The 27,213-nt window shown below is 34.8% G+C and overlaps 1 protein-coding gene across 1 annotated transcript; it reads left to right on the top strand.

Moving 5' to 3' along the window:
* The first annotated feature begins 142 nt into the window (after positions 1–142).
* On the top strand, positions 143–25,340 carry LOC126881930 (superoxide dismutase [Mn] 1, mitochondrial). Its single transcript, XM_050646667.1, has 4 exons — positions 143–313; positions 368–547; positions 8,246–8,475; positions 25,018–25,340. Exons 1-4 carry the CDS (start codon positions 267–269, stop codon positions 25,218–25,220), a joined length of 660 nt encoding a protein of 219 aa, XP_050502624.1. The 5' UTR covers positions 143–266; the 3' UTR covers positions 25,221–25,340.
* The last annotated feature ends 1,873 nt before the right edge of the window (positions 25,341–27,213 follow it).

The raw sequence follows: 27,213 nt of genomic DNA, 5'->3' as shown, positions 1-27,213 counted from the left end.
TATTATAAATGGGAAACATTTTTCTAACTGATAATAACGTTACATAGCCAATTTAAAGAGATTTTAAATAATTTTAATAACATTTCAAAAACAACACAATTCATATCTGTCAAAGGTGTTTTTACGTCACCATCGTTATGTCATAATCAGACTTGTTATGTCACATATATGTCACTGTCAATCTGATAGAGTCTACAGAAGAAACGAAAACGAATTTTTGTCGGCATTTGGACTTTACTATTTTATTTTTTCATTTGTAACGGAGTATGTTCGGGTTCAGGCAATTAGCAACTGTAACAAGGACTACAGCCCGGTAAGATTCAGAGTAAGTTTTTATTTGATATGTAATAATTATGTGGAATTTTAGAAGTGCTGTCAGAGCCAAGCATACCCTACCTGAGCTTCCATACGAATATGCCGCTCTCGAACCTATTATTTCAAGAGATATTATGAGCTTACATCATTCTAAACATCATAACACTTATGTAACCAATTTAAATGCTGCTGAAGAAAAATTACAAGCTGCTGCTTCTAAGGGAGATATTAGGTATGATAAAGATAAGATAAAATAAATTTAAGTACATCTTCTTTAAGTGCCACCTCTCAATCATAGGTTGGACATCATCATCACTATATTTACTTCTACTGCTGATGTGAAGAGTTCTATGGAACTGCTTTTAAATCAGTGCCTTAAATTCTTCAACTATGACACTCTCCTTACTACTCTTATCTTTCTCTGCACTATCAGTCTTAGCATTTCATATCAATGTCCCCTCATTACCTGTTCCAGATATTGTAACTTCCTTATTTTTATTGTTTATTATTTCTCATTATTTGCCCATTTTTCCTAATACTACCCTGGTCGTTTTCTTCTGTGCCTATGCTATTCTAAGTTTCCTCCTGTAACACCTCATATGACTAGCTTATTTATATGTGTTCTTGCTTCAATGTCCAGCTTTCAATTCCATATTGCAATATCGAAAACATATAGCATCTCAGAGCTCCAACTCTCAGTTCTGATCTAAGGTATTTATTGCAAAGAATTTTCATTCCTACAATTCCTACTTGCTATTTCTATCCTGGCCCTTATTTCTGTTGTTTGATTATTGTCTGAAATGCAGCTTCCTAGGTATATATTTATAAGCCTTTCTATCAATACATTTCTCAAATGTACATTTGTTTGTATATTTATTTTCTTAGTTATTATTATGTATTTGGACTTTTTTATATTCATTTTTAGTCTATATTTGTCACAGAAACTGTTTGTTTTGTTTAGTAGCAATTGGAGTTGTTCAGCAGAGCTTGCCATAATCACAGTGTCATCTGAATATCTTATGTTGTTAATAATTCTTTCGTTAATTAATATTCCTTCACTTTGAGATAGTGATGCTTCCTCAAAAATGGCTTCACTTATATATGTTACAGTTCAAGTTGATTGTCAGTTAGAGTTGAGTATTCCTAGTTCGAGTCAACTCCAACTAAAACGAGCAGTAAGAGTTGATTTGAAAAATTTAATTTCACTTTTACTAGTTGAAGTAGACTCTTCCTAACTCTTGTTAGTAAAAGTAGATCGCGGGAAAAATAGAATCTGTTTAACTATGTATTACTAAACCGAACATACCCGTGAGACAGACGGGATGTCAACTGTCAAGGTTAATGTCAACCATTAAAATATTATCTGTTAAAATATAAGTTTGTATTTGGGTTTCAATAAATGATTATAAAGCTTATCCTTATTAAAATATCCTAGTATATGTGGATACTTTGAGGGGAAGGTAGTCTATAGTTACAAGATAGTATTTAGCTCCGAACTCCACTATATCAGAGGCAACTTTATTAAATCGTAACTTAGGTACAGAATGAGGTAACATGGGTTCCTTGAAATTCTTGGGTAAGTACTTTTCACATGTCCTACATTCTTTTATGAATGTTGTGATGTTGTCGTTAAGGTGGGGCCAATAAAATATTTTTCTTGCCTTATTTATGGTTTTGCTTATACCTAGGTGTCCTTTATGCATTATTGTCATGTAATTCTTTCTCAGAGCTGTAGGAACTATAATTTTGTCCTCAAGGAAGACTATACCAGCTTCAACGAAGATGCTATCTTTTAGCTTATAGTATGGTCTGCAATTTGCTGGTAGCATATTCTCTTTTGGCCATCCATTGAAGTAGTAGTCAAAAATTTTTGAAAGTGTTTCATCCTTACTCGTGAATTCTCTTAATTCAGATCGTTTCTCAATACTCATTGGTAGATGTTTGCTCACAGAATGTACCATTTCAATCATTTCAGGGTCGTTTTCCTGCACTTTTAAACTAGCACGTGACAACATGTCTACGAAATGGATATTTTTACCTGAAACATATAATGTATTCAAGGAATACTTCAGAAGTTTCAACCTCAATCGTTGTAATCTCACAGATCCAATTTTACATATAGGTTTTGCCATAATAGATATAATTGGTTTATGGTCTGTCTGTACATCAACAATAGATTTATAAATGAAATCATGGAACTTTTGGGTGCCATAATGAATTGATAAAAGTTCTTTCTCTGTTTGGCTGTAGTTCACTTCGTGATCATTCATATTTCGAGAAGCGCAAGCTACCAGTTTTAAAATTTTATTCTCATGTTCTTGGAACATACAGCAACCTAATCCATTCTTGGAGGCATCACATTGTAGTATAATCTTCCTCTTTGGGTCAAATGGCGTTAATGCAGGAGATTTAGTAATTATTTCTTTTAAGTTTTCAAAACACTTTTGTTGTAATGGGAGCCATTTAAATTCTACGTCAGATTTTAAAAGTTCACATAAAGGTTTAATATGCTCTGCCATGTTCGGGATGTATTTTCTAACATAATTAAAGCTTCCAATTATTCTTTGAAGTTCAGTTTTGTCTTTTGGTCTTTCCAATTTACAAAGAGATTCAACCCTATCTGGGTCTATTTCCATACCTTTCTCTGAGAATACTTGTCCCATAAATTTTACTTGCCTCTGGCAGTATTGAAATTTTTCTTTATTGAATTTGGCACCGGTTTCTTTGGCTCTTTTTATCACTTGTGCAACTGCTTTATCATGTTCCTCTTTATCTCGGCCAACTACTATCATGTCGTCATGTAAGATCTGAACATTTTCTAAGTCTCCAAAATTTCTTTCAACTTGTTCCTGGAATAAATCTTGGGAGTTTGAAAGCCCATAAGGCAGAACCACATATCTGTAGATACCAAAGGGTGTAGCAAAACTACATTTCCAAGAGGAGTTCTCATCTAATTCTAAGTGGTGGTACCCTTCAGCCAAATCAAATACAGTGAATATTTTTTTCCCAATCATATTGGAGCACACTTCTTCAATGGTCTTGACTGGTTGTGGTTTTCGTATAATTTGACCAGTAAGGTTTTGTGGATCTAGACATAATCTCAATGTACCATTACTTTTTTCAACAATTACTATACGGTTTATGCTGGCACGAGGGTCTATCTCATCCACTTTTACTATGGCTTTCCTCTGCACTAGCCTCTCAAGCTCGTTTTTTAGAGCATCTTTTATGGCGAATGGAACCTTTGTAGGTGGATAATAGACTATCTTTCCCATTGGATAGATCTTGCCATTTTAAAAGATAAGACTTCAAAGTCTGTAATCAGTGCATTCCAAGATCTGTTCAGTAAATTTGGATACCCACAGTTTTTAATTGCTGACAACTTACCCTTTGTGTCACAGAAATGTTTGAATTATTACCGTGAAAAAGATATAACTATTGCAACATGTACTCCAGAGTGGCACCAAAGTAATGGTCTTGCAGAAAAGGCTGTCAGCATCTCAAAACAAATATTAAGGAAAAGTGTAGAAACAAACACTGATTTTCGTGAATCTGTAATGGAATATAACAATACAGGAATAATTGCACTGCATGCCTCTCCGGCCCAGATTCTTCAAAGCAGGACTTTACGGACTCAACTACCCATAACTAGTAAACAATTAGAACCTCAGATACAGAAAACAACATATGGATTGCTGTGCAAACAACAAGGGAAGGTGAAAATACATTATGATAAAACAGCACGTAAAGCAGTAACTGAGTTTAAAAAGGGTGATAAGGTAGTAGTGAAAAGTAGAAGGGATGAAATATGGCACAAAGCAGTGGTTATTGAAAAAGCTAAGGAACCAAGATCATACTGGGTCAGAAAAGAGTATAACAATAGAATAGTTAGGCGCAATACAAACCAAATGAAACACTCGATAACAAAATCCCAAGCTAGTGAGCTGCTACTAGAACCTGAGTTTTACCCTGACTCAGCTCAAGCCGATAATCTATATGCCCAAAAGCAAAACATTGTCGTAAGACATAAACAAAATAATTTACATAAACAGAACAATGTAAACACACACCCAAATGGCAGTGACATAACAAAAAATAAACAGAATCATGACCACCATCACGATCCTCACAGTACTGCCAACTTAGGAATTATTAAGCCCCCAAAAACATCTATAAATACTTCAAACAATCTTAGCCCCAAAAGGACCAACAGCTCAAAATCAGGTCGTCTAATCAAACCCCCCCATAGAATGGACCTTTGAGGGGAAGGTGTTTAACTATGTATTACTAAACCAAACATACCCGTGAGACAGACGGGATGTCAACTGTCAAGGTTAATGTCAACCATTAAAATATTATCTGTTAAAATATAAGTTTGTATTTGGGTTTCAATAAATGATTATAAAGCTTATCCAATTATTAAAATATCCTAGTATATGTGGATACATTAATTTTAAACAGAATCAACTATTACTAGTTTGAGTTGACTATTCCTGAATCGATTCAGTAAATGTAGATTATATTAGTATAATCTCACATGCTTTTTTGATGAGTGTGCGTCTCTTTGTTTTGACCGTTTCAACTAATTATCATGATTTGAACATATCCAGTAACATTTAGGCCTCATACATATAAGGGCAGTTTGCCAACGTTGACGTCACAGTCTAGGGAGCATCCATAAACTACGTAATAATAAATTTGAACTTTTTAATACCCTCCCCCCTCCGTCGTAATTCGTTGTTTAGAGACGACCCCCCCCCCGCATATCGACGTCGTCGTTGCAACTCACGAACCCCTTTCATTGATTTATAAAAAATCAATATTATTTATATTTCTTTTTAATCAAATATGAGGGGGTAGGCGTAAAATCTTGGTCCAATGCTATTTAAATGTATTAATTTTTTTCGAATCCTGAGAAAACTAATAAATATATTATTTGAAAAATTTAAACGCAGAATAAAAGATTACATTATTACCGAGTTGAAAGTCCCTTAGAATAAACAAAAGGTTTCTTTTGAATGAAATACATATTTGAAATGAAAAATCAGACAAAATTTTCTCTTTTTTTTTACCCCTGTAACTTATTAAAATAAACATTACAGATGTTTTCAGGAACTTTTGGCCCTCGGCAATAATGCAGTCTTTCAATCTGCATTTAAATTTTTCAAAAATCTTTATTAGTTTTCTTAGTATTCGAAAAAAATGAATGAATTTAAATAGCATTGGACCAAGATTTTGTGGGGTATGCTTTCTGAACTGCATCATATAAATCTTTATATTTATTTTGTTTTGATTTCAATGCCATTTTTTCTAAAGTATAAATACGACTTACTAACTAAATAGAAAACAATATTTTATTTCTATTTGTTCTTTCAGAACTGTTGTTTCACACAGTATGCAGCACATAAATTAAGTAACAATTTAATATTTTTTTGCTTCCAGACGTTGTTATGTATATAGAAGCGATTGTTTAAACCCAAAGAACAATGTCTTATTGTTTGTTGTCCTGTACAAAAGTGCTACCTAATATTATTTTAACGCAGTGACTGATAAAAACGAAATGAAAAGTATGTGATAAAAGTATCTATAATAAAATTATTCTTTTTAATTTTAACAAAGGTATATTTATTCATAAACGTTTTGTTTTATTTTCAATTTCATATCAAAAACTATACGTTTTTATATGAATATCTGATACTTTAATGCTGGTAGAAGCTAGTAAAAAATTATTTTTATAGACACAATAGCGACAAATTTAAATATACCAATATATTAAACGACGTCGAATGGGCACTCATACCCCCCCTCGCCCCTGTCGTACTCCGTCGTAATAAGCAAGCCCCTCCCTCTTCTCAACGACGTAGTTTATGGATGACCCCTTACCTGAAAAACCCAACCGCCGCGGTTCAAGTTAACATAGAAACAAATGCAACCGCTCAACATCGTACATATGCAACCGCCAGTTTACCAGCGTTTAAACTGGTAAACACGGCATCGACGTTGGCAAACTGCTCTTATATGAACAAGCCCTTAGAATCGGTTGTTTGTGTGAATCAACTCTTACTAAATGGCATTGGGAAGAGTATACTTTTTCTAGTTGAAGTCTACTTTTACTAATAAATGTTGAATACAAATCTGCATTTTATATTTATAATCAACTTTTACTAAAACCAGCCGTTTGAGTCAAGCACGGATCCAGGGCCGATTTTCGGTGGGGGCCATGGGCTTTTTTGGGGGAGTAACGGTGGACTGGGGGAATTTTTTTAAAAATTATGGCTAAAGTCGTGAGTTTTTAAGCATTTTTCACACACTTTTGAGTGGCATAAAGACAATCAAAACTTATCGTTATTAAAGTATCTAATATTAAAGTCAGTACCGATTCCTACACATTTCTTCGGATCCAAGTGCGGTTCTTTCAACAAGTTTAATACTATTTTTTCCAAATCTTCTCCTGTCAGACGTTGTTCTTCCCCGCTTTCTTGATTTTCACCAAGTATTTTTATGTTCTCATAAACGTCAATGAACTTGATTAAATCTTCACGAATGTTGTTATTGTGTATGTATCTCAAATTTAGAGAAAGCTTTTCCACGTGGGATACGTCGGTCGTTTCGTCAAATATGACAGAGTAATAATTTGAACTTTGAATCTGGTACATTATTTGCTCAATTATTTCTTCACCACAATACGTGTATGTTGCTCGGGCAAATGCAGTGGATAGGTGTTGTTTAAGAGTCTCATCTCCTGGTGGGATTTTAATCCCAAACAATTCCCTGAAATTTCCCTAATTGATAGGTCCAGCACCTTCGTCCAGAAGCAGAAGGCCATCATCACGATGGCCCCTTAGAGGAATATTGTGTCGACCTAAGAACACTATAAACTCTAATATTGGATGTAGTCTTTCTCTACTTTCTTGTATCTGTTTAGACTTCTGAGAGTATATATCTGGTAAATGACTGACTTTTGCGGGTTGCGATGTGGCGATGATGTTTTTTCATGGGTGTATTGCTTCGTCTGTGCCCATGAGTTTGGGGAAAGCTGTTTAACGTTTCGTGGCAAGGTTTTGGGCTGTCATCCCTTTATTGTGACCACATTTTTCATTCTTCTTTCTTATTCTTCTTCTTTTTATTCTTTGTGTGTACAGAATATGGAAATTGATATCATTTTAATGGCTGCCAAGGTCGTTCAAACAATTGGCACTTTGTAAAATTATCAACATTTTGATTTAAAAAACATCCTATGTCATTATTGAAGCCTCAGTTACTGCTTTTGTTCAATTCTAGTCCAGAAGACAAATATTTATCCCATGTTTTGTACATATATGTATATGTGTTTGAAACTAAAAACATTTGAACTGCAAATATTTAAATTTATATTTTTTTAAATTCTCGGAGGGGGCCATGGCCCCCATGGCCCCCTCTCTGGATCCGCCCTTGGTTTGAGTTGACTTGAACTAGGAATAGTCAACTCCAACTGGATAATCAACTTGAACTGTAACATATACATTAAATAATAATGGAGACATAATACATCCCTGCCTAGCTCCTCTCTTGATTTTAATTTCTGAACTGGGTTGGTTATCTATCACAATTTTTGCTCTTTGATTCCAATAAAGGTTTGTTATTATTCGTAAGTCCCTTTTGACTATGTTTTTAATCTTTAGAATTTGGACTAATATATCATGTCTTAGTGTAGAAACATAGTGGAGCATCGCACCTTGCCAGGCATATGCTGTATGAAACCATTCAATGCATTTAAATAGCTATGTACCTACTTACATAGTGGAGCATCGAACTTTGCCAGGCACCTTTCTACGTTTTTGAAGAACAAAATAATTTGTTTTTCATGATGCGATGTGTGTAGCTATGTGCCAGGTAAGGTACGATGCTCCACTGTTTCTTCAGTTACTTACATATCTGCACTATTTTTTAGTACTGTTATTTCCTTGGCACCTGCTTTGAAGTTTAATGGGGGTGGTCATTTGAATCATTCTATTTTCTGGCAAAATTTATCTCCTTCGAAGTCAAATCCCAGTGCAGAGTTATGCGCAGCTATAAATGAAGCTTTTGGAAGTCTTGACAACATGAAAAAGCAACTATCAGCTGTAACTACTGCTATTCAAGGCTCTGGCTGGGGATGGTTAGGATATAATCCCAATACAAGTAAGAATTCAATATTTACCATTCAAAACATATTTTGAAGAAATATTAAATAATTGATATTAGTTTAGCTACGTGAAGCTGACAAATCCAGTGTTTCATATAAATAACTTTATAACTGCAAGTAATTTTCTTTTATTCTTAGTAAAAACTTACTACTAAATTATTAGTAGTTTGTATTTAATAGGAAGAAGTTGATTTTTCAGCTAAACATATTAAATTGACTATATCCTATGGAAATTTAAAAAATGGTGTTTATTAATATCTTTAAAACTGTTTTTTCATGTTCATTATATTTTCACCTAAAAATATATTTTTCTCATTTTTGAGTGTTATCACTGTTTTGGAACAACAGTGGAGTTTGCAAACCTGCTTGCAATATAAAACACTGATTTTAACATTTGAAACACGTTGTAGATATTTAATACATGTAACTTTCAACAGATTTTTTATTAAAATAGAAAATCTACAGTTTCGTTTTGATTTAAATTTGTCTCCTGCCATCCCCCGATAGTACTATTTCTAGGTCTACCTCTATCTATATTCTAGTTCTAGTACTATTGGGGGATGGCAGGAGACAAATTTAAATCAAAACGAAACCGTAGATTTTTTAATTTACTAATGCCATACTCTGTATTAGAGTACAAAGACTCGATTCATACAGGTTCTCTGAACCGTAAATTGAAATATTTTCCTAACGGTGCCTTTTGGTATTGTAATACCTGGGTTAACAGAGAACTTGAATCGAGTCGACATTCATATCAGATTTTCTTTTTCATTAAGGGAAATAGTTGAGCATTTTTCTAACATGTAAATATGAGAGATGTGTTCTCACTTAACATGAACTACATTTGCTGCACAAGCTAATACTGGAATAGATTTTATGTGAACCTGAAGAAAGCAATGTAGATTTGGACAAAATTAAGGAAAAGGAAATGACAAAAAGAATTTAGCTGCTCAGATCATATAAACGAAGAATGAGTTCAAGAAAACTTGAAAAAGTTATGTTTTGATGGGCAAGAATGGAAACAAGATACTAATAAATAATTACAGTTGTTAAAACATATTGAAAAAAATTGGGACCATTTTGATTAAAAGTAAAAAGAACTTGCATAAACCATTTTGTTATATGAATTTTAGTATTATTGAAATACTATGTGAATAAAATATTTTATTTATTAGTATAAATTTGAAGTTCCACCTCTCAGTTAGAAAAATAAAGTTTTATGTAACAAAAAGTTCCTTTATAAAATTTGGCAATGTTTCAATTTTGACCTCTATAAATATTGGCAACATTTTTTCTAATTTCAAAACAACTGTGACTAATAATAATATATCCTAGTAAAGGTTTTTAATTATAATAACTTCATTGATTTCTAATTAATATTTTTTAACAAAAAATAACTTTTACAAATAATTTATAAAGATTACTGCACCAAAAACCAAAAGAAGCTAGGACAAATAATCCCCGGACAAATAATCCCGAACAAAAAATCCCCACAAATTATCCCTGGGCAAAAAATCCCCAGACAAAAAATCCCCACAAAAAATTCCCACAAATAATCCCCGGACAAAAAATCCCCACAAAAAATCCCGGACAAAAAATCCCCACAAATTTTTTTAGACAAAATATCCCCACAAAAAATCCCCAAGAAATATTTGCTGCCGAATAGTTCTCTAAAAGTTTTCCCGTGAATGCAATCGACGCAAATGTTTTTCAACCTCCAGTGCATGAGAGTTATAGCAATCGCCATGAAACCAGTTTTCGGCACAAAAATAATGATTACCAATTAAAAGTAACCATGAATTGTAATTTCGAATACCAAATTTTGAATTCCAATTGTGAGTTTTTGAAGTTATACTTCTTTAGGCACGAGGGTGAATTTTTATTTTTCTGGGCGCATGCGCACACCGACAATATGGACTCGGTCGCTACTTCTTGTAAGTTATGTAGCGCAAATAAGGTGTGCGCGAAAAGAATATATTATTAGTGTTTTTAGTAAATATATTTATTATAATTTTTGTGTCTGTGGATTTGTCTTGCTCGTAATAAGTATTATTGAAAATGTTTATTTTCAATTAATGTATCTCACCGTGATTCTAATTATATCCGAAAAATGATATAGTCTGTTCGCTAAACTCAGACGCAACTTTCTAGATATTTTAGTCGGTAATTTTGCCAATTTTTGCAAAATTGGCAAAAAATAATTTTTAAATAGTTAATAATCACTAAATATTTAGTAATTTTGCCAATTTTTGCAAAATTGGCAAAAAACAATAAAAATATCGACTAAAATATCTAGCCAGTTGCGTCTGAGTTTAGCGAACCGACTATAGTATGTATGAACAATGGTGGTAGCTCATCGGTAGAGCATTCGCCTACGGATCGAGAGGTCCCCCGTTCAAATCCGGACAAGGTCATATTTTTTTGGTATTCTTATAGTTATTTCTAAAATTAGTTTAACATTATTTAAATACAATACAAAAAAACTGTTTAAAGTAGATATATTGATTTCGTTGAAATCATAATATGAAGTTAGATTATACACTCGGGTGCAAAAAAATCGATCCACTGAAAATTTGGTAATTTTTGATGTCTCGAATTTCCTAAACCTGTTGTCCGATTTAAGTGATTTTTTAATATAGCGCTGTAATGATATTGTTGCTAGACAGGTAAACTGTCATTGTATACCGGGTGTACGAATCAAACTGTATTTTTTTCTCAAAGTTCGCATCACCCTGTAGACTATTCTAGCGTTTATAAAATACTGAAATTAAAACCAACTATAGCCTCCGGTTTTCTTAACATTCTGTTTTTAGACATTCGCTTATGTTGGATAATAAAAAAGTTAGGTACTTTAACAACTAGCCATGTTCTTAATCAGTACAGGTTGTTTCGAAATAAGTGCGGCAAACTTTAAGGGCTAATTTTACACATGAAAATAATGACAGTTTGCTTTATAATCATATGTCCGCAAACGCTTGGTTTCCGATATACGGGATGTTCAATTTTTTTTACAAATTGAGAATTTATTTATTGCTTTAAAACCAGTTGAGAAATGCAAAACAAATTTGGTGGGTTTTAAGACGTAGTTATTGCACATTTTTTGACATACAATTAAGAATCTAATAATCACCATTAGCACGCAAACGGGTATTATGACCGATCATATTACCCGTATGCACGCCAATGGTGAATATAAAATTATTTATTGTATGTCAAAAAATGTGCAATAACCACGTCTTAAAACCCACCAAATTTGATTTGCATATCTTAACTGGTTTTAAAGCAATACATAAATCATCAGTTTGTAAAAAAATTGAACATCCCGTATATCGGAAACGAAGCGTTTGCGGACATATGATTATAAAGCAAACTGTCATTATTTTCTCATGTAAAATTACCCCTTAAAGTTTGTCGTACTTATTTAGAAACACCCTGTACTGATGAAGAACATGGCTAGTTGTTAAGTACCTAACTTTTTTTTTATTATCCAACATAAGCGAATGAATCTAAAAACAGATTTTTAAGAAAACCTGAGGCTATAGTTGGTTTTTAATTTCAGTATTTTATAAATGCTAGAATAGTCCACAGGGTGATGCGAACTTTGAGAAAAAAACACAGTTTGATTCGTACACCCAGTACACAATGACAGTTTACCTGTCTAGCAACAATATCATTACAGCAATATTGTTAATGAATAAGGCTATAACATGGTAAAAAATCACTTAAATCGGACAACAGGTTTAGGAAATTCAAGACATCAAAAATGACCAAATTTTTTAGTGGATCGATTTTTTTGCACCCGAGTGTATTATAATAGAAGTATAACTTCTTACGGGTGTAAAAAGTACACACACACACACATTCTTTTTTCAAAAATCATGGAAGATGTGGGGAATAAGCTAAGGCTGTGGGAATCATGTTGTAATTATTTGCTTAAATCTTTTGCTTACTCTGCTTTGAATAACTCAAAACTTGTTCAAAACATTGTCTATTCGTGATAACTGCTGGTCCTAAAAACGATAATCTTGATTGTAATGCAAAAAGTCCTGTTCCTTTTTATAAATTTAACGTCAAAAATATTTAGTCATCATCATCATCATCAATGGCGTTATAACTCTTCGAGAGTCTTTGCCGCATTTCCTATTTCCTTCTATGTTTGTGGGTCCTTGTCACTGTTTCCAATTGTCTCACTCCCATTCTCTCCAGATCTTCTCTGACTGCATCTTTCCACCTTTTACTAGGCCATCCTACAGATCTTATCTCATCTGGCTTCTCCCCGAGCAGCTATGTCTGGTTTGATTTATGGATAAATTTTTAATGGATGCACACAGATCCTCAATTACGTTTTTTAAAAACCGGATATCGAATAGTAATGCCCATAAATTTGTTCCCAAAAGCACAAAAAAAGTCAAAATAATCGAAAAGCTTTGTATAACTTTCCTTGCGATGCTTGGAACGGATTTTTTTGCATTACAATCAAGATTATCGTTTTCAGTACTAGCAGTTATCATCACGAATAGACAATGTTTTGAACAGAGTTATTTAAAGCAGGGTGAGCAAAAGATTTAAGCGAATAATTACCAATATGATTTTCACAACCTTAGCTTATTCCCCATATCCACCATTTTTGAAAAAAAAAAACTCAGAATTGGAATTCGAAATTTGGTAATCGAAGTTACAATACATACATACATAATCGATTGCCTCTTTTACCATTAGGTGTCGAGGATTCCTCCTTTATATAATACTCTCTGCAAATTTACGCCACTTCTTCCTATCTGCTGCTAAAACTTTTGCTTCTTGCCACGATGTTCCTCTTTTCTTAAGTATTTCGTTTACACTAGTGTTCCAGCTTTTCCTTGGTCTGCCCCTCGTGCTTTTACCCACTGCTTTGGCCTCCCATGTCATTTTCACTTGTCTGTCGCCACTCATTCTTATCATGTGTCCAGCCCATTTTAACTTCTTTTCTTCAACTTTTTCGTTGAGCGATTTTACCTGTAATTCATGTCTTATATCTTCGTTTCTTCTTTTGTCTAATCTTCTTGTTCCCACCACTTTTCTTAAGTATTTTTTATATTTTATATTACACTCTTCTGTAGCTTGTAATCTTTTTATTTGTCTGTCATTGAGTACCCAGTTTTCTGCCCCATATATTGTAATTGGCATATATACGGTTTTATATACTGTCATTTTGGTTTTTCTCGATATTTCCTTTTTGTTTAGGAAATTTTTATACAGTGAATAATAAGTTCTCGTTGCCAATGTTATTCTGTTTCCAATTTCATCTTCTTGTGTACCTTTGTTGTTTAACATTATTCCCAAATATTTAAAGAGGTCTACTTGCTCGATTTTTTGCCCTTCGATTTCAATATTTACAGTTGCTTCTTTGTTGGCTATTGTCATTACTTTAGTTTTTTCCATATTTATTATTAAGTTGTAGTTTTTTAGTTCTTCGGCCCAGATTCTTATGTTATCTGCGAGAGCCTTTTCAGTTCTTGCAACTAATACAATGTCATCCGCAAATGCACAGGCTTCAATTTTTATTCTACCCTACAGCGCATTTTTTAGTTTTTTTCCAACACTTTTTAATAACTTCATCCATAACAGAAATAAATAACAGTGGGCTCAGCACTCCACCTTGTCAAACCCCGTCGTTGTTCGAAAATTCGCCTGAGATTAAGTTACTTGTCCTGACCTGGTTTTTTGTGTTGACATACAAACTCTTTATTACACTTACAAGTTCTTCATCTACTTCCTTGTTTATCAGGCTTTGCCATATTCCTTTTCTATTGACCATATCAAACGCCTTTTTCATATCTAAAAACGCAACGTACAGTGTATCGTTTTTTAACAATGTTTTTTCAGTAATTTGCTGTAGTGTGAATATATGATCTTGTACGCTGTGTGATGGTCTAAATCCACTTTGTATATCTGCCAGTCGAGGCTCAACTATTTCTCGTAGTTTCTGTTCTAGAATAATTTCGTAGATTTTCAACGCTGAGCAGAGAAGTGATATACCCCTATAATTACTGCACTCTTTAGTATCTCCCTTTTTGTGTATAGGTAGTATTATTGAAATGTTACTGGGATTTTTTTGTTTATCCACGCTAAATTTAGTAGGTCATGTAATTCTTGTTTACCCTGTTGTCCAAGATATTTCAATAATTCAGCATCTATTCCGTCGATCCCTGCTGCTTTACCAACTTTTAGTTTTTCCAGTGCATCTTCAACTTCTTCCATCTTTATTTTAGTTTCATGAACGTCTTCTTGCTCTCTTTCAGGTGTTTCATCTGCTATCTGTGTGCGATTCTCTGCTGTTGTATTTTCATTATTTAAAAGTTCCTTGAAATATTCTCCCCACCTTTCTATGATAGGCTAATCCTCAGTTATTATATTGCCGTTTCTATCTTTTATCTGCTGTAGTTTAATTTCAGTTTTACTTCTCATGTTCTTTAATACTCTATAAAATAATTTTGTATTTTGGGTACTATTTTCTTCCATAGTTCTTCCAAATTCTTCCCAGGCATTCTGCTTTTCTTGTTTTATCTTTACTTTAACTTTGTTGCGCTGTTCCTTGTATTTATCGTATGCCTCTTGATTTCTTTTTTGTATGTACATTTTCCATAGCCTTTTCTTTTCTCTGACTTCTTTTTTATTATCGTTGTTCCACCAGCTTGTCTGCTTTTTATGATTATTTCTTCTGGTATACCCGCAAACTTGCCCTGCTGTTTCTAATAGTATTGCCTTAAGGCGGGTTGACACGATCCAAGTGTACTTGGTCAAAGTCCACTTGGATGCAGCGCGCGCAATACTTGGATGCTACTTTGTTCGTATGTGCGGGTTGACACGTTCCAAGTGTTTTTCATCTTCATCCAAGTCCACCCTCCTAGTCTACTTGGACGCTGCGCGCGCAACGCTTGGAAGCTCATTTGAACGTGCCACCACCCTCGTCAAGTATATTTCCATCAACAGGTTCCATCCAAGTCGCATCCAAGTCTAGTAGGACGGTGGCCAACTTTCTTCCAAGTAGCGTCAAAGTATAGTTACAATGGCGTGGCATCGGAAAATATACAACGGGATATAAGTACATACAAATAGAAGAATATATATAGTTAAATACAGCACCTAGAGACTTGCAGTTTTTTTGCATTATGTTCAGGATAACGTCAGGAAAAAAGTCTACTATTAAAAAATAAATGGAAATGCATAATTGCATTGTAAAGTACATAAAATGCACCCAAAATTGCATAAATATAAAAATAAAGTCAAAATCAGTATACTAAGGAACAAAATTTATTATTTGGGGGTTTTTGGGGTCACTGAATACGATTAAGCAATCAGAACTGAACCCCGGATCACCTGGTGCCCAAGGTCACGGCAAGAGACGTCATCTTCTGGAGTTTCGATGGTTTTCGGCATTAAATCGATGCAAACGGATTATTAACGAGTTTTAGGGGTCGCTAAATACATTGTCAGATATAAATAAAGTTTATATAAATTTGATATATACATAATAGACGAGGGCATTTAGCACAAAATTAATCAATTTTTAAATACAGCACCTAGAGACTTGCAGTTCAGACTTGCTAGAGACGTCAGAAAAAAAGTCTACTAATCAAAAATGGATGGAAATGCATAATTGCACTTTAAAGTGCATAAAATGCACCCAAAAGTGCATCAACATGTCAAAATCAGTATACTAAGGACCAAATTTTGTTATTCGGGTTTTTTTTGGGCCACTGAACACGGGTACGCCTCAAAACCGACCCACGGATCATCTGGCGCCCCAGGTCACTGCAAGGGCGTCGTCTTCTGTAATTTCGAGGATTCTTGGCACTAAATTGATGTGAACGGATTACTCATGGGTTTTTGAGGTCGCTAGACACGAATATGCAATCAGAATTGATCTCCGGAGTACCTGGTGCCCAGGGTCGCTACTAAGGCACGTCGTCTTCTGGGGTTTCGAGAGTTTTCAGCATTTAATTGATGCAAATGGATTACTGGAGGGTTTTTGAGGTCTCTAAATACGAACATGTCATCAGAACCGACCCCCTCTGCACCTGGAGCCCAAGGTCACTGCAAGAGACGTCCGATTCTGGAGTTTTGAGGAATTTCGGCATTAAATTAGTAAAAATGAATTACTCGAGGGATTTTGAGCTCGATAAACACGATTATGCCATCAGAACAGACCACCAGATCACCTGATTCCCAAGGTCACTGCAAGGGACATCATCTTTTGGAGCTTCTAGGGCATTCGACACATTGATGCAAACGGATTGCTTACAGGTTTTTGGGGTCGCTAAACACAAATATGCCATCAGAATTTAATTCCGGAGTACCTGGTGCCCAGGATCGCTACTAAGGCACGTCATCTGCTGGATTTTTGAGTGTCTACGGCATTAAATTGATGCAAATGGATTACTCAAGGGGTTTGAAGTCGCTAAACCTGAATACGCAATCAGAATCGACCTCCAGAGCACCTAGTGCCTAAGATCATAGCAAGGGACGTCATTTTCTGGAGTTTTCAAGGTATTCGGCATTTAATTGATACAATAAATGAATTGAAATGAATTTCGACTCAATTCAAGCTTTCTGCTTAACCCAGGTATAACATACCAAAAGGCACCGCCAGGAAAACATTCCACTTTGCGGTTCAGAGAGCCCATATGAAATGAGTCTTTGTACTCTATGCAGAGTATGGCATTAACAAAATAAGAAAATCTACGGTTTCGTTTTGATTAAAATCTGTCTTCCTCCATCCCCCGATAGTACTATTTCTAGGTCTACCTGTTGTCAAGGAGGCTCTAAGGAAGACAGATTGTTACCATTCCGACCGTAGATTGTCGATATAAATTAAAATAATTTATATCGCAGTATGGATAGAACGCCCTCTAACGGGGAATAAGCGAAATGAATTTCGACTCAATTCAAGCTTTCTGCTTAACCCAGGTATAACATACCAAAAGGCACCGCCAGGAAAACATTCCACTTTGCGGTTCAGAGAGCCCATATGAAATGAGTCTTTGTACTCTATGCAGAGTATGGCATTAACAAAATAAGAAAATCTACGGTTTCGTTTTGATTAAAATCTGTCTTCCTCCATCCCCCGATAGTACTATTTCTAGGTCTACCTGTTGTCAAGGAGGCTCTAAGGAAGACAGATTTTTTACCATTCCGACCGTAGATTGTCGATATAAATTAAAATAATTTATATCGCAGTATGGATAGAACGCCCTCTAACGGGGAATAAGCGAAATGAATTTCGACTCAATTCAAGCTTTCTGCTTAACCCAGGTATAACATACCAAAAAGCACCGCCAGGAAAACATTCCACTTTGCGGTTCAGAGAGCCCATATGAAATGAGTCTTTGTACTCTATGCAGAGTATGGCATTAACAAAATAAGAAAATCTACGGTTTCGTTTTGATTAAAATCTGTCTTCCTCCATCCCCCGATAGTACTATTTCTAGGTCTACCTGTTGTCAAGGAGGCTCTAAGGAAGACAGATTTTTACCATTCCGACCGTAGATTGTCGATATAAATTAAAATAATTTATATCGCAGTATGGATAGAACGCCCTCATAACGGGGAATAAGCGAAATGAATTTCGACTCAATTCAAGCTTTCTGCTTAACCCAGGTATAACATACCAAAAGGCACCGCCAGGAAAACATTCCACTTTGCGGTTCAGAGAGCCCATATGAAATGAGTCTTTGTACTCTATGCAGAGTATGGCATTAACAAAATAAGAAAATCTACGGTTTCGTTTTGATTAAAATCTGTCTTCCTCCATCCCCCGATAGTACTATTTCTAGGTCTACCTGTTGTCAAGGAGGCTCTAAGGAAGACAGATTTTTACCATTCATTTCGCTTATTCATTTCCCGTTAGAGGGCGTTCTATCCATACTGCAATAAAAATTATTTTAATTTATATCGACAATCTACGGTCGGAATGGTAAAAATCTGTCTTCCTTAGAGCCTCCTTGACAACAGGTATACCTAGAAATAGTACTATCGGGGGATGGAGGAAGACAGATTTTAATCAAAACGAAACCGTAGATTTTCTTATTTTGTTAATGCCATACTCTGCATAGAGTACAAAGACTCATTTCATATGGGCTCTCTGAACCGCAAAGTGGAATGTTTTCCTGGCGGTGCCTTTTGGTATGTTATACCTGGGTTAATCAGAAAGCTTGAATTGAGTCGAAATTCATTTCGCTTATTCCCCGTTAGAGGGTGTTCTATCCATACTGCGATATAAATTATTTTAATTTATATCGACAATCTACGGTCGGAATGGTAAAAATCTGTCTTCCTTAGAGCCTCCTTGACAACAGGCAGACCTAGAAATAGTACTATCGGGGGATGGAGGAAGACAGATTTTAATCAAAACGAAACCGTAGATTTTCTTATTTTAATAAATGAATTACTGAAAGGTTTTTGAGGTCGCTAAAGACGAATATGCTATCAGAACCGCCTCCTGGTGCCAAGGATCACAACAAGGGGCGTCATCTTCTGGAGTTTCGAGTGCCTTTGGTACTACATCGATGCAAATGGATTACTCATACGTTTTTGGGGTTGCTGAATATGAATACGCCATCAGAACAAGACACCGGTGTACCTGGTGCCTAAGGCACGTCATCTTCTATAGTTTCTAGAGTTTTCGGTACTAAATTGATGCAAACAAATACTCTTATATTTTTGGAGTGAATACGAATATGACTTAGATGAAATATTTTGGGAGTATCTAGTGACCACGAAGGATCACACTATCAAAATAAAATATAATAAATCGATTTTGAAATAAATCAAGGAAAAACGCTGTCAGATATAAATTGAGTTTATATTTATAAAGAATTAAAAAAAAATGTATAGCACAACATAGTTATTTTAATAAACAGTCCAAGTAAAATAGCAAAAATATTACCAATTTCAACGTTTTCTTTGAACAGCAACTCAAAAAACTTCCGAGTACTCGGTGTGTACCAATTTAGTGTCGGAATGTCTCAAAATTCTAAAACATGATGTGCATATCAGCCACTCTGGCCACTAGGAACGCGTTGGGCCGGTTCTGATTTGATATTCGCGTTCAGCAAACCCAAAAACCTATGAGCAATTTGTTTGCATCAATTTAGCACCGAAATTTCTCGAAATTCTTAAGATGATATACTTTAGCCACCAGGTGCTCTGGTGTCTGTTCTGATGGTGTATTCGTATTCGAAATGTGTTTTCGATCGAAAACTCTCGAAAATCCAGACGATAACGTGCCTTAGGCTTATAGCTACTCCGATGTCTCTTCTGATGGCGTTCTTGTGTTCAGCAATCCTAAGAATCCGTTAGTTGATCCCTTTGCATCAACTTAGTACCGAAAACTCTCGAAACTCCAGAAGATGACCTACCCTAGGCGCCAGGTGCCCTGGTGTCTGTTCTGGTGGTGCATTCGTGTTCAACAACCCCAAGAACCCATGAGTAATCCGTTTGCATCAATTTAATGCCGAAACCCTCCGAAACTCCAGAAGATGAGCTGTCTTAGGCACCAGGTGCTCTGTGGGTTAGATCTGATGGCGTATTCGCGTTCAGCCATTCCAAAAACCTTCCAGTAATCCATTTGCATCAATTTAATGCCGAAGTCCCTCGAAACTCCAGAAGATGACGTCTCTTGCAGTGGCCATGGTCACCAGGTGCTCCGTGGGTCTGTTCTAATGGCATATTCGTGTTTGGCGACCTCAAAAATCCCCGAGTAATCCATTTGCATCCATTTAATGCCGAAAACCCTCGAAAATCCAGAAGATGACGTGCCTTAGTAGCGATCCTGGACAACGGGTGCTCCGAAATTAAATTCTGATGACATATTCGTGATTAGCGACCCCAAAAACCCAAGTAATCCGTTTGTATCAATTTAATACCGAAAGCCCTCCAGAAGATGACGTCCCTTGCAGTGACTTTGGGCACCAAGTAATCCGGTGGTCTGTCCTGATGGTATATTCGTGTTTAACGACTTAAAAACCCCCGAGTAATCCATTTTTATCAGTTTAATGCCGAAATCTCTCGAACTCCAGAAGAGGACCCCCCTGCAGTGACCTTTGGGCTCCAGGTGCACAGAGAGTCGGGTTTGACGGCATATTCATGTTTAGCGAATTCAAAAACCCGTAAGTAATCCGTTTGCATTAATTTGATACCGAAAGCCCTCGAAACTCCAGAAGATGACGTCCCTTACAGTGACCTTGGCTCCAGGTGATCCTAAGGTCTGTCCTGATGGCATCTTCGTATTTAACCATCTCAAAAACCCCCCGAGTAATCCAGTTACATCAATTTAGTGCCGAAATCCATCAAAACTCCAGACGATGACGTGCCTTTGTCGCGACCCTGGGCATCAGGTACTCCGGTGGTCAATTTTGATGGCGTAATCGTATTCAGTGACCCCAAAAACCCCCAAATAATAAATTGTGTTCCTTAGTATACTGATTTTGACTTTATTTTTATATTTATGCAATTTTGGATGCATTTTATGCACTTTACAGTTCAATTATGCATTTTCACCCATTTTTGAATAGTAGACTTTTGCTGACATCATCCTGAACATAATTCAAAAACTGCAAGTCTCTAGGTGCTGTATTTAAAAATCTATTTATTCGGGTGTTTTAGTGCTAAATGGCCTGGTCTATTTACACTTTGTTTATTGTTATGTATGTACAAATATCCGTTACTTGACGTTACATTACGTGAGTTACACTACATGATAATTGAATGATTTATGCACATGTTCATACAATTTTTTTTCTCTCATATTTGTATCAATTTTTTAAATATTTGGATTGACCATTTGCAATAGTTGTTCAAATTATTCGGTAGTTATTTTTAAATAGTTTTTAAATGTATCTTAATCTTCATTTTTACTACTTCACTAAGAAAATTAGACGAAGCTCCAAACGCCTCACGTATCCAATTAAGAATCCAAATTTTCCTTTTTTTCTTTTTAATTTCTTTTTTCTGGACCTGAAGCTCATGTATTAACATATCAGCAGTACTTAACCACTTGAGTACCCTCTATAATCACTTTCGCCATCTTTGCAACGGTTATTTGTTATTTTATTTGACATCCAAGTAATTTACACGATCAAAGTAGCTTCCAAGTAGCGCGCGCAGCGTCCAAGTTGACTTGGACTAAGTACACTTGGATGCAACTTGGATCGTGTCAACCCAGCTTTAAATCTGATCCACTTTTCTATTACACTCGAAGTTACAATAATTCATGCTTAATTTTATTTGTTAATCATTATTTTCGTACCTAAAAGTGGTTTCATGCCGATTGCTATTATAACTATCGTGCACTGAGGTTGAAAAACATTCGTATGCTGCGTTCGCTGCGTAGATTGCATTCACGGGAAAACTTTTAGAGAACCATGTGGCAGCAAATATTTCTTGGGGATTTTTTGTCCGGGATTTTTTGTGGGAATATTTTGTCCAAAACATTTTGTCGGGATTTTTTGTCCGGGATTTTTTGTGGTGGATTTTTTGTCCGGGGATTATTTGTCCGGAGATTATTTGTGGGGATTTTTTGCGGGGATTTTTTGTCCGGGGATTTTTTGTCCAGGGATAATTTGTGGGGATTTTTTGTCCGGGATTATTTGTCCGGACCCCCTATATTTATAATGAGGCAGGTTCAAGAGAAGTCATTAGAATACAACAAACCTGAATATTTATGTTTCGTCAACCTTAAAAAGGCACTTGACAGGGTAAAATTAAAGGATATTATCCATTTATTGTCCAAAGGAGACACCTCTAGGAATAATTACGTCGATCGAAAATATCTACTATAACAACACAATAAAAGTATGACCCAATTGAAGCTGGCAATGGGATAAGACAGGGAGGATTCCCTGAGTCCTGTAGGTATTGTTCATCATGATCATAGATGAAACAATAAAAATACTGTAAAACCTCCGTTAACCGAATTAATTGAGGGGGAGGCATTTCGGATAACAAGAATTTCAGTTAAAAATAACATTGTTTTTTGTATTCTTCTTGTATCAAATTACATAGTATTTTTGGTCAAAGTTAGTATGTCAAAGTTAGTATGTCAACTGTTAGTTTAGTCAAAGTTAGTATGAAAAATACAGAATAAAGCAATAAAACTAAGGAAAATGAATTTTAATGCTTTGAAGGGAAAATGTTTTGACCTTAAAAAGGATTTTACACTTGGGACGAATTCATTGTTCTTTAGTTAAATGGAAGCAATGTTGACGATGTTGACAAATTAACTTCGAATGCTTTCCGTTTTTTGATAAAAATTATTTTCTATTGACGAAATTTGTGACATTGTCAGCCGTTTCGGTTAAAAAGGTTTTGGTTAACATAGGTTTTACTGTAGTAAGAACTAAAAAAGATACAAAATGAGAGAAAAATAACTTAAAATAATCTAGGTACTATGCAGATGACACAATACTAATCTCACAAAGTGAAAATGAGAATTTTATTTTATCTTTTATTTTTTTTTAATATTCTTTGAATTTACCTTAACATGTTTATTTAATTTAAAAATAAAATAATTCTACCATATTTTCAAAAAATAAACTCACAAAAATGCGCTCCCTTAATACTCATGTATGAAAATGCTTAACCGTCGATTTGTTGACGATATTGTCCACATTGCTTAAAATCAAACAGGCCAAAACAAAATTGCAAAAATAAGGGCCCTACAAAATCTAATAATAGGAGAACATAAGTAGTAGATGACACAACACCGATCAAACTGAGGGAACCAGAAATACGCATAAACCACCTTACAAAGGACGAAAAAATGCGCACCTGGATGGGTAAACCTCTGCATGGGCGACATCCCAATGAGGTCAGCCAAGACTGTGTCGACAATACAGCGCAAACTATTGGTTGACATCAGGAAAGATGTTCCCTGAAACGGAAGGTTCATTACTAGCCATTCAGGATCAGTTTATACCAACCAATAATTACCTGAAATATATCGTCAAAGACCCTCAGGTTCAAAATGACAAATGCCAATATGGATGTCAAGCCCAAGAAACCATCCAGCATCTTACAGGGGGCTGCCAGATATTTGCTACAACAAGGAACGGCATGACACAGTAGGAAAAATCCTTCATCAAGAGATAGCTATCAAGCTGGGACTTCTCCAAACGGACCATCTCCCATATTATCAATATGTCCTTGAACTACAAGCTATACTGGGACCGCACTGTGCTCACAGACCAAACAGTGGCACATAATAGACCAGATCTCGTACTAGTTAATAAATTAACTGAAAATTAAGTAAATTTACTGAAAAGATCGCCAAGTACAGAGATCTGGAAATTCAAATACGAAGACAATGGAGAATGCAAAGTACCCAGACAATACCGATTATTATGTCTACTACTGGAGTCATTCCGAAGAACCTCCTCGAAAATAAAAAAGCTCTGTCTAAATGAACATCTTTATAAGACCATGCAGAAAGCTGTACTACTAGCGACGGCCAGAAGTGTACGAAAATTTTTGGGAGACACACCTGCATACCAAGTCGCCTACGGCTAGATAACATGGAAAGAGTCCCACAAGAGTTCAATCCTTTTGATACCATTGGTATCTGGGATGCGTCAATTTTCCCCTTAGAGGGAGTGTGATAGAAAAAAAGTTTAATTTCTCTTGCTCAATATTTTGTCGTCTAATAATTTGAATTGCCGATATAAATGAGTCAGATTAAATAAATTATTAGAAGAATTTTTTACTAAGCAAAGCAACAACATTTTTGTTTAATTTAGTAGTATTTTGTATTTTGACAACGACACCCGATTTGGGCGTCGAAACGTTAATAATTTTTTTTTCAATTTAATTGTGGCTTATATTTCCCATCTAAATAGTCAATTATAAAAATGCCACAAGGAAATAGCTTTAGAACAACATTAATAATTTTAACTGTACTAATATGCAAGTTGACTACTGATGACTAATTTACATGATTAATGGGATGTTAAAATATCAGCAAGCTCTTGTCTTTAAAGCGGCATATCAATTTTTTTAAACATTTATTCCAAACATTGATACTGCCACTTTTTTGCGCATTCTGACAAAGTTCCATTTCTACTATACAGTGATGAGCGCGCTAATAACCGGCAAAATAACGCAAAAGATGGAAAACATAATACACTATGAAATAAAAAGGGATGAAACTAGTAGAGGTGGAAATTATCGATATAAACGTATAAATTAATATTTCATAGTTTCCCCCCTTTAGACGTCTGTGAGAGGAGTATTTTTTAAAATTCTCCTGTCACAGTAACAGTTGTCATATTCCTCCGATACGTCTAAAGGTGGGAAACTATAAAATATAATATAATGTTAATTTATACGTTTATATCGATAATTTCATCCCTTTTTATATATCATAATGTATAATGTTTTCCATCTTTTGCGTTATTTTGCCGATATTTTCGGGTTCATCACTGTTTGTGTTTATTATTTTTGATTTTATCTATAAGCAATAGTTTGTGCGTTATATTTATACCTACTCCATTTCTTTGTTTTAGAAAAAGTCCAAATAGCTACATGTGCAAATCAGGATCCACTTCATGCAACTACTGGTTTGGTCCCCCTTTTAGGCATTGATGTATGGGAACATGCTTATTATTTGCAATACAAAAACGTCAGAGCAGATTACGTAAATGCTATTTTTGAAATTGTTAATTGGAAGGATGTGTCTGAAAGGTACAAAAAGGCATCTGGCTGTTAATTTCTTGGTACTCTTGGAACTCGAAAGACTTTTAGTTGATCTAAACTTAGTGCGTTAAAACACTTGTTTTGTTAACTCAATTTATTTTAAATTTTATATAATACATGGTTTTAAAGACAATTAGCATTGTGTTGTTTACCAAACTAAACAGTTTCACAAGTATATCCCTTTTTGACAAATATGTACTACTAATGCAAAAATCTCAAAATGTTTGTGTATAATCGCATACATAGATGTGTCATAAAAGAGCGTTTTTACAGTACCTACAAACAGAGATAACTAAGTACAGTGGATCCTAAACCCTTTTTTCAATGCGTCATTAATTTTGGCGTCATATAGGATTTTAAGAATGTCGCAAATCATTACATGACATTTTAGTTAAATCTGACGATTGTCAGCATATTTATATAAACATCAATATTTATACAAATATTTGCCAGAATATTAATATTTAAAATATTTTAATGTAAAAATAAATAAATATAAAATTAAATTTCACTATACAATGTCCGAATATACCAATAACATAAAATATTTATATTTACGTCGCTGAAAAATACTAACAATTGTCATTTTATGATAATGTGAAAATACTGCCACAATCGATTACTTTAGTGTCAAATTATCTTTATCCGTATCATTGATTGGTTATCTATTTAGAGTTTTGTAATCGCCAACCAATTATACATTTATAAATATATAGTCGTTTTAATATGCAAATACCCGTCAAGGAATACATCATTTTCTAAGTTCAATGTGTAATAATCACATAGGTACGTTTTTTTCTGTCACTTCCAACTGTAATACGTTAGATCTGTGACGCACTAAAAAAGGGTTTGGGGTGATCTGTAAGCAGTGTCCAATGAAAATATCCGTGTATATTATGATTTCAGGTACTTTGTTATACTGCATTTAATGATAATGGGGAACAACAAAGAATATGTTTTTCTTTTGTGCTATTTCTAATTTCCCCTCTAGAGTGAAATTTAGAAAGCCAGCGGCAGAGTAGATCTGCGACTAATAAAATTGCAAGCAGAAGATCATGTTAGTAGTTTCATTTGAATTGACTCTCATTACTGTCGAAAATATTCTTCAATTCTTCTGATTTAAAATTCTTTACAATTTATTGTCATTGTAGTAGGACATAAAAGAAACAAATATTACTCCTATAAAATAAAACAAACCGTGATGTGTTCAACAGCAATGGTTCTCCACATTTTGTATAAAAACGCAATTGATAGAAATCCATCAAAAAAGGATGATCTATTATACTTAAAGTAAGTCACTTTTAAGTCCGCCGACACGGCTCCCGTGTTCACACTGTTATCAATTAGGTGCCACTGACACGACTACCGTGTTTACATTTCAACAATTTTTCAATGACTGTATAAATGGGCACATAAGGGTAAGAACAGAACAAGTAGGTCGAGGTGGAGGTGTAGGTCGCGGTGGATGCCACTAGTTAAGTCGCGGTCGATGTCGACAGCACATAGCAAGGAGGTCACCTGCGCTGTCAGTCGAGCTAGAACCACTATCAAGTGAAGTAGTTTAATGAAATTTGAAGAAATTAAAAAATAAACTAAATACAAAAAAGGGAATATATAAAAAGTATCAACTCAGATAGCGCAGGTAATGACAACTTGGCTTCGAACGGAACAATTACAGGGAAGCATCCTTGTAGGCCGCGCAGTAGATATCCATGTAAAACAAACTCATTTTAAAAATAAAATAAAAATTCCATTTTTATTCAGTTGCAATGCGAAGGCAAAACAATCTTATTTTTCAGTTAGAATACGGAGCGCAATCCAGCCCTCTGAATCGACGATTTTCGACTCTTGTTGGAGTCTCATCTGGCTTGTAAATTTTAGAAGCCATGGAGGTGTTACCAAGAAAATGGACCAATAAGTTTTCAATTTAAAAATCTTTTAGTAATATTTTAATATTTTTAAATATTATTAATATTGTTATTAGGATTGAAAACTACTTCATCCTT

The sequence above is a fragment of the Diabrotica virgifera genome, chromosome 3 (assembly GCF_917563875.1).
Source record: "Diabrotica virgifera virgifera chromosome 3, PGI_DIABVI_V3a".
In the NCBI taxonomy this organism is placed as follows: domain Eukaryota; kingdom Metazoa; phylum Arthropoda; class Insecta; order Coleoptera; family Chrysomelidae; genus Diabrotica; species Diabrotica virgifera.
The sequence above is the reverse complement of the archived record's forward strand: the minus strand, read 5'-3'. Positions and strand labels throughout refer to the sequence as shown.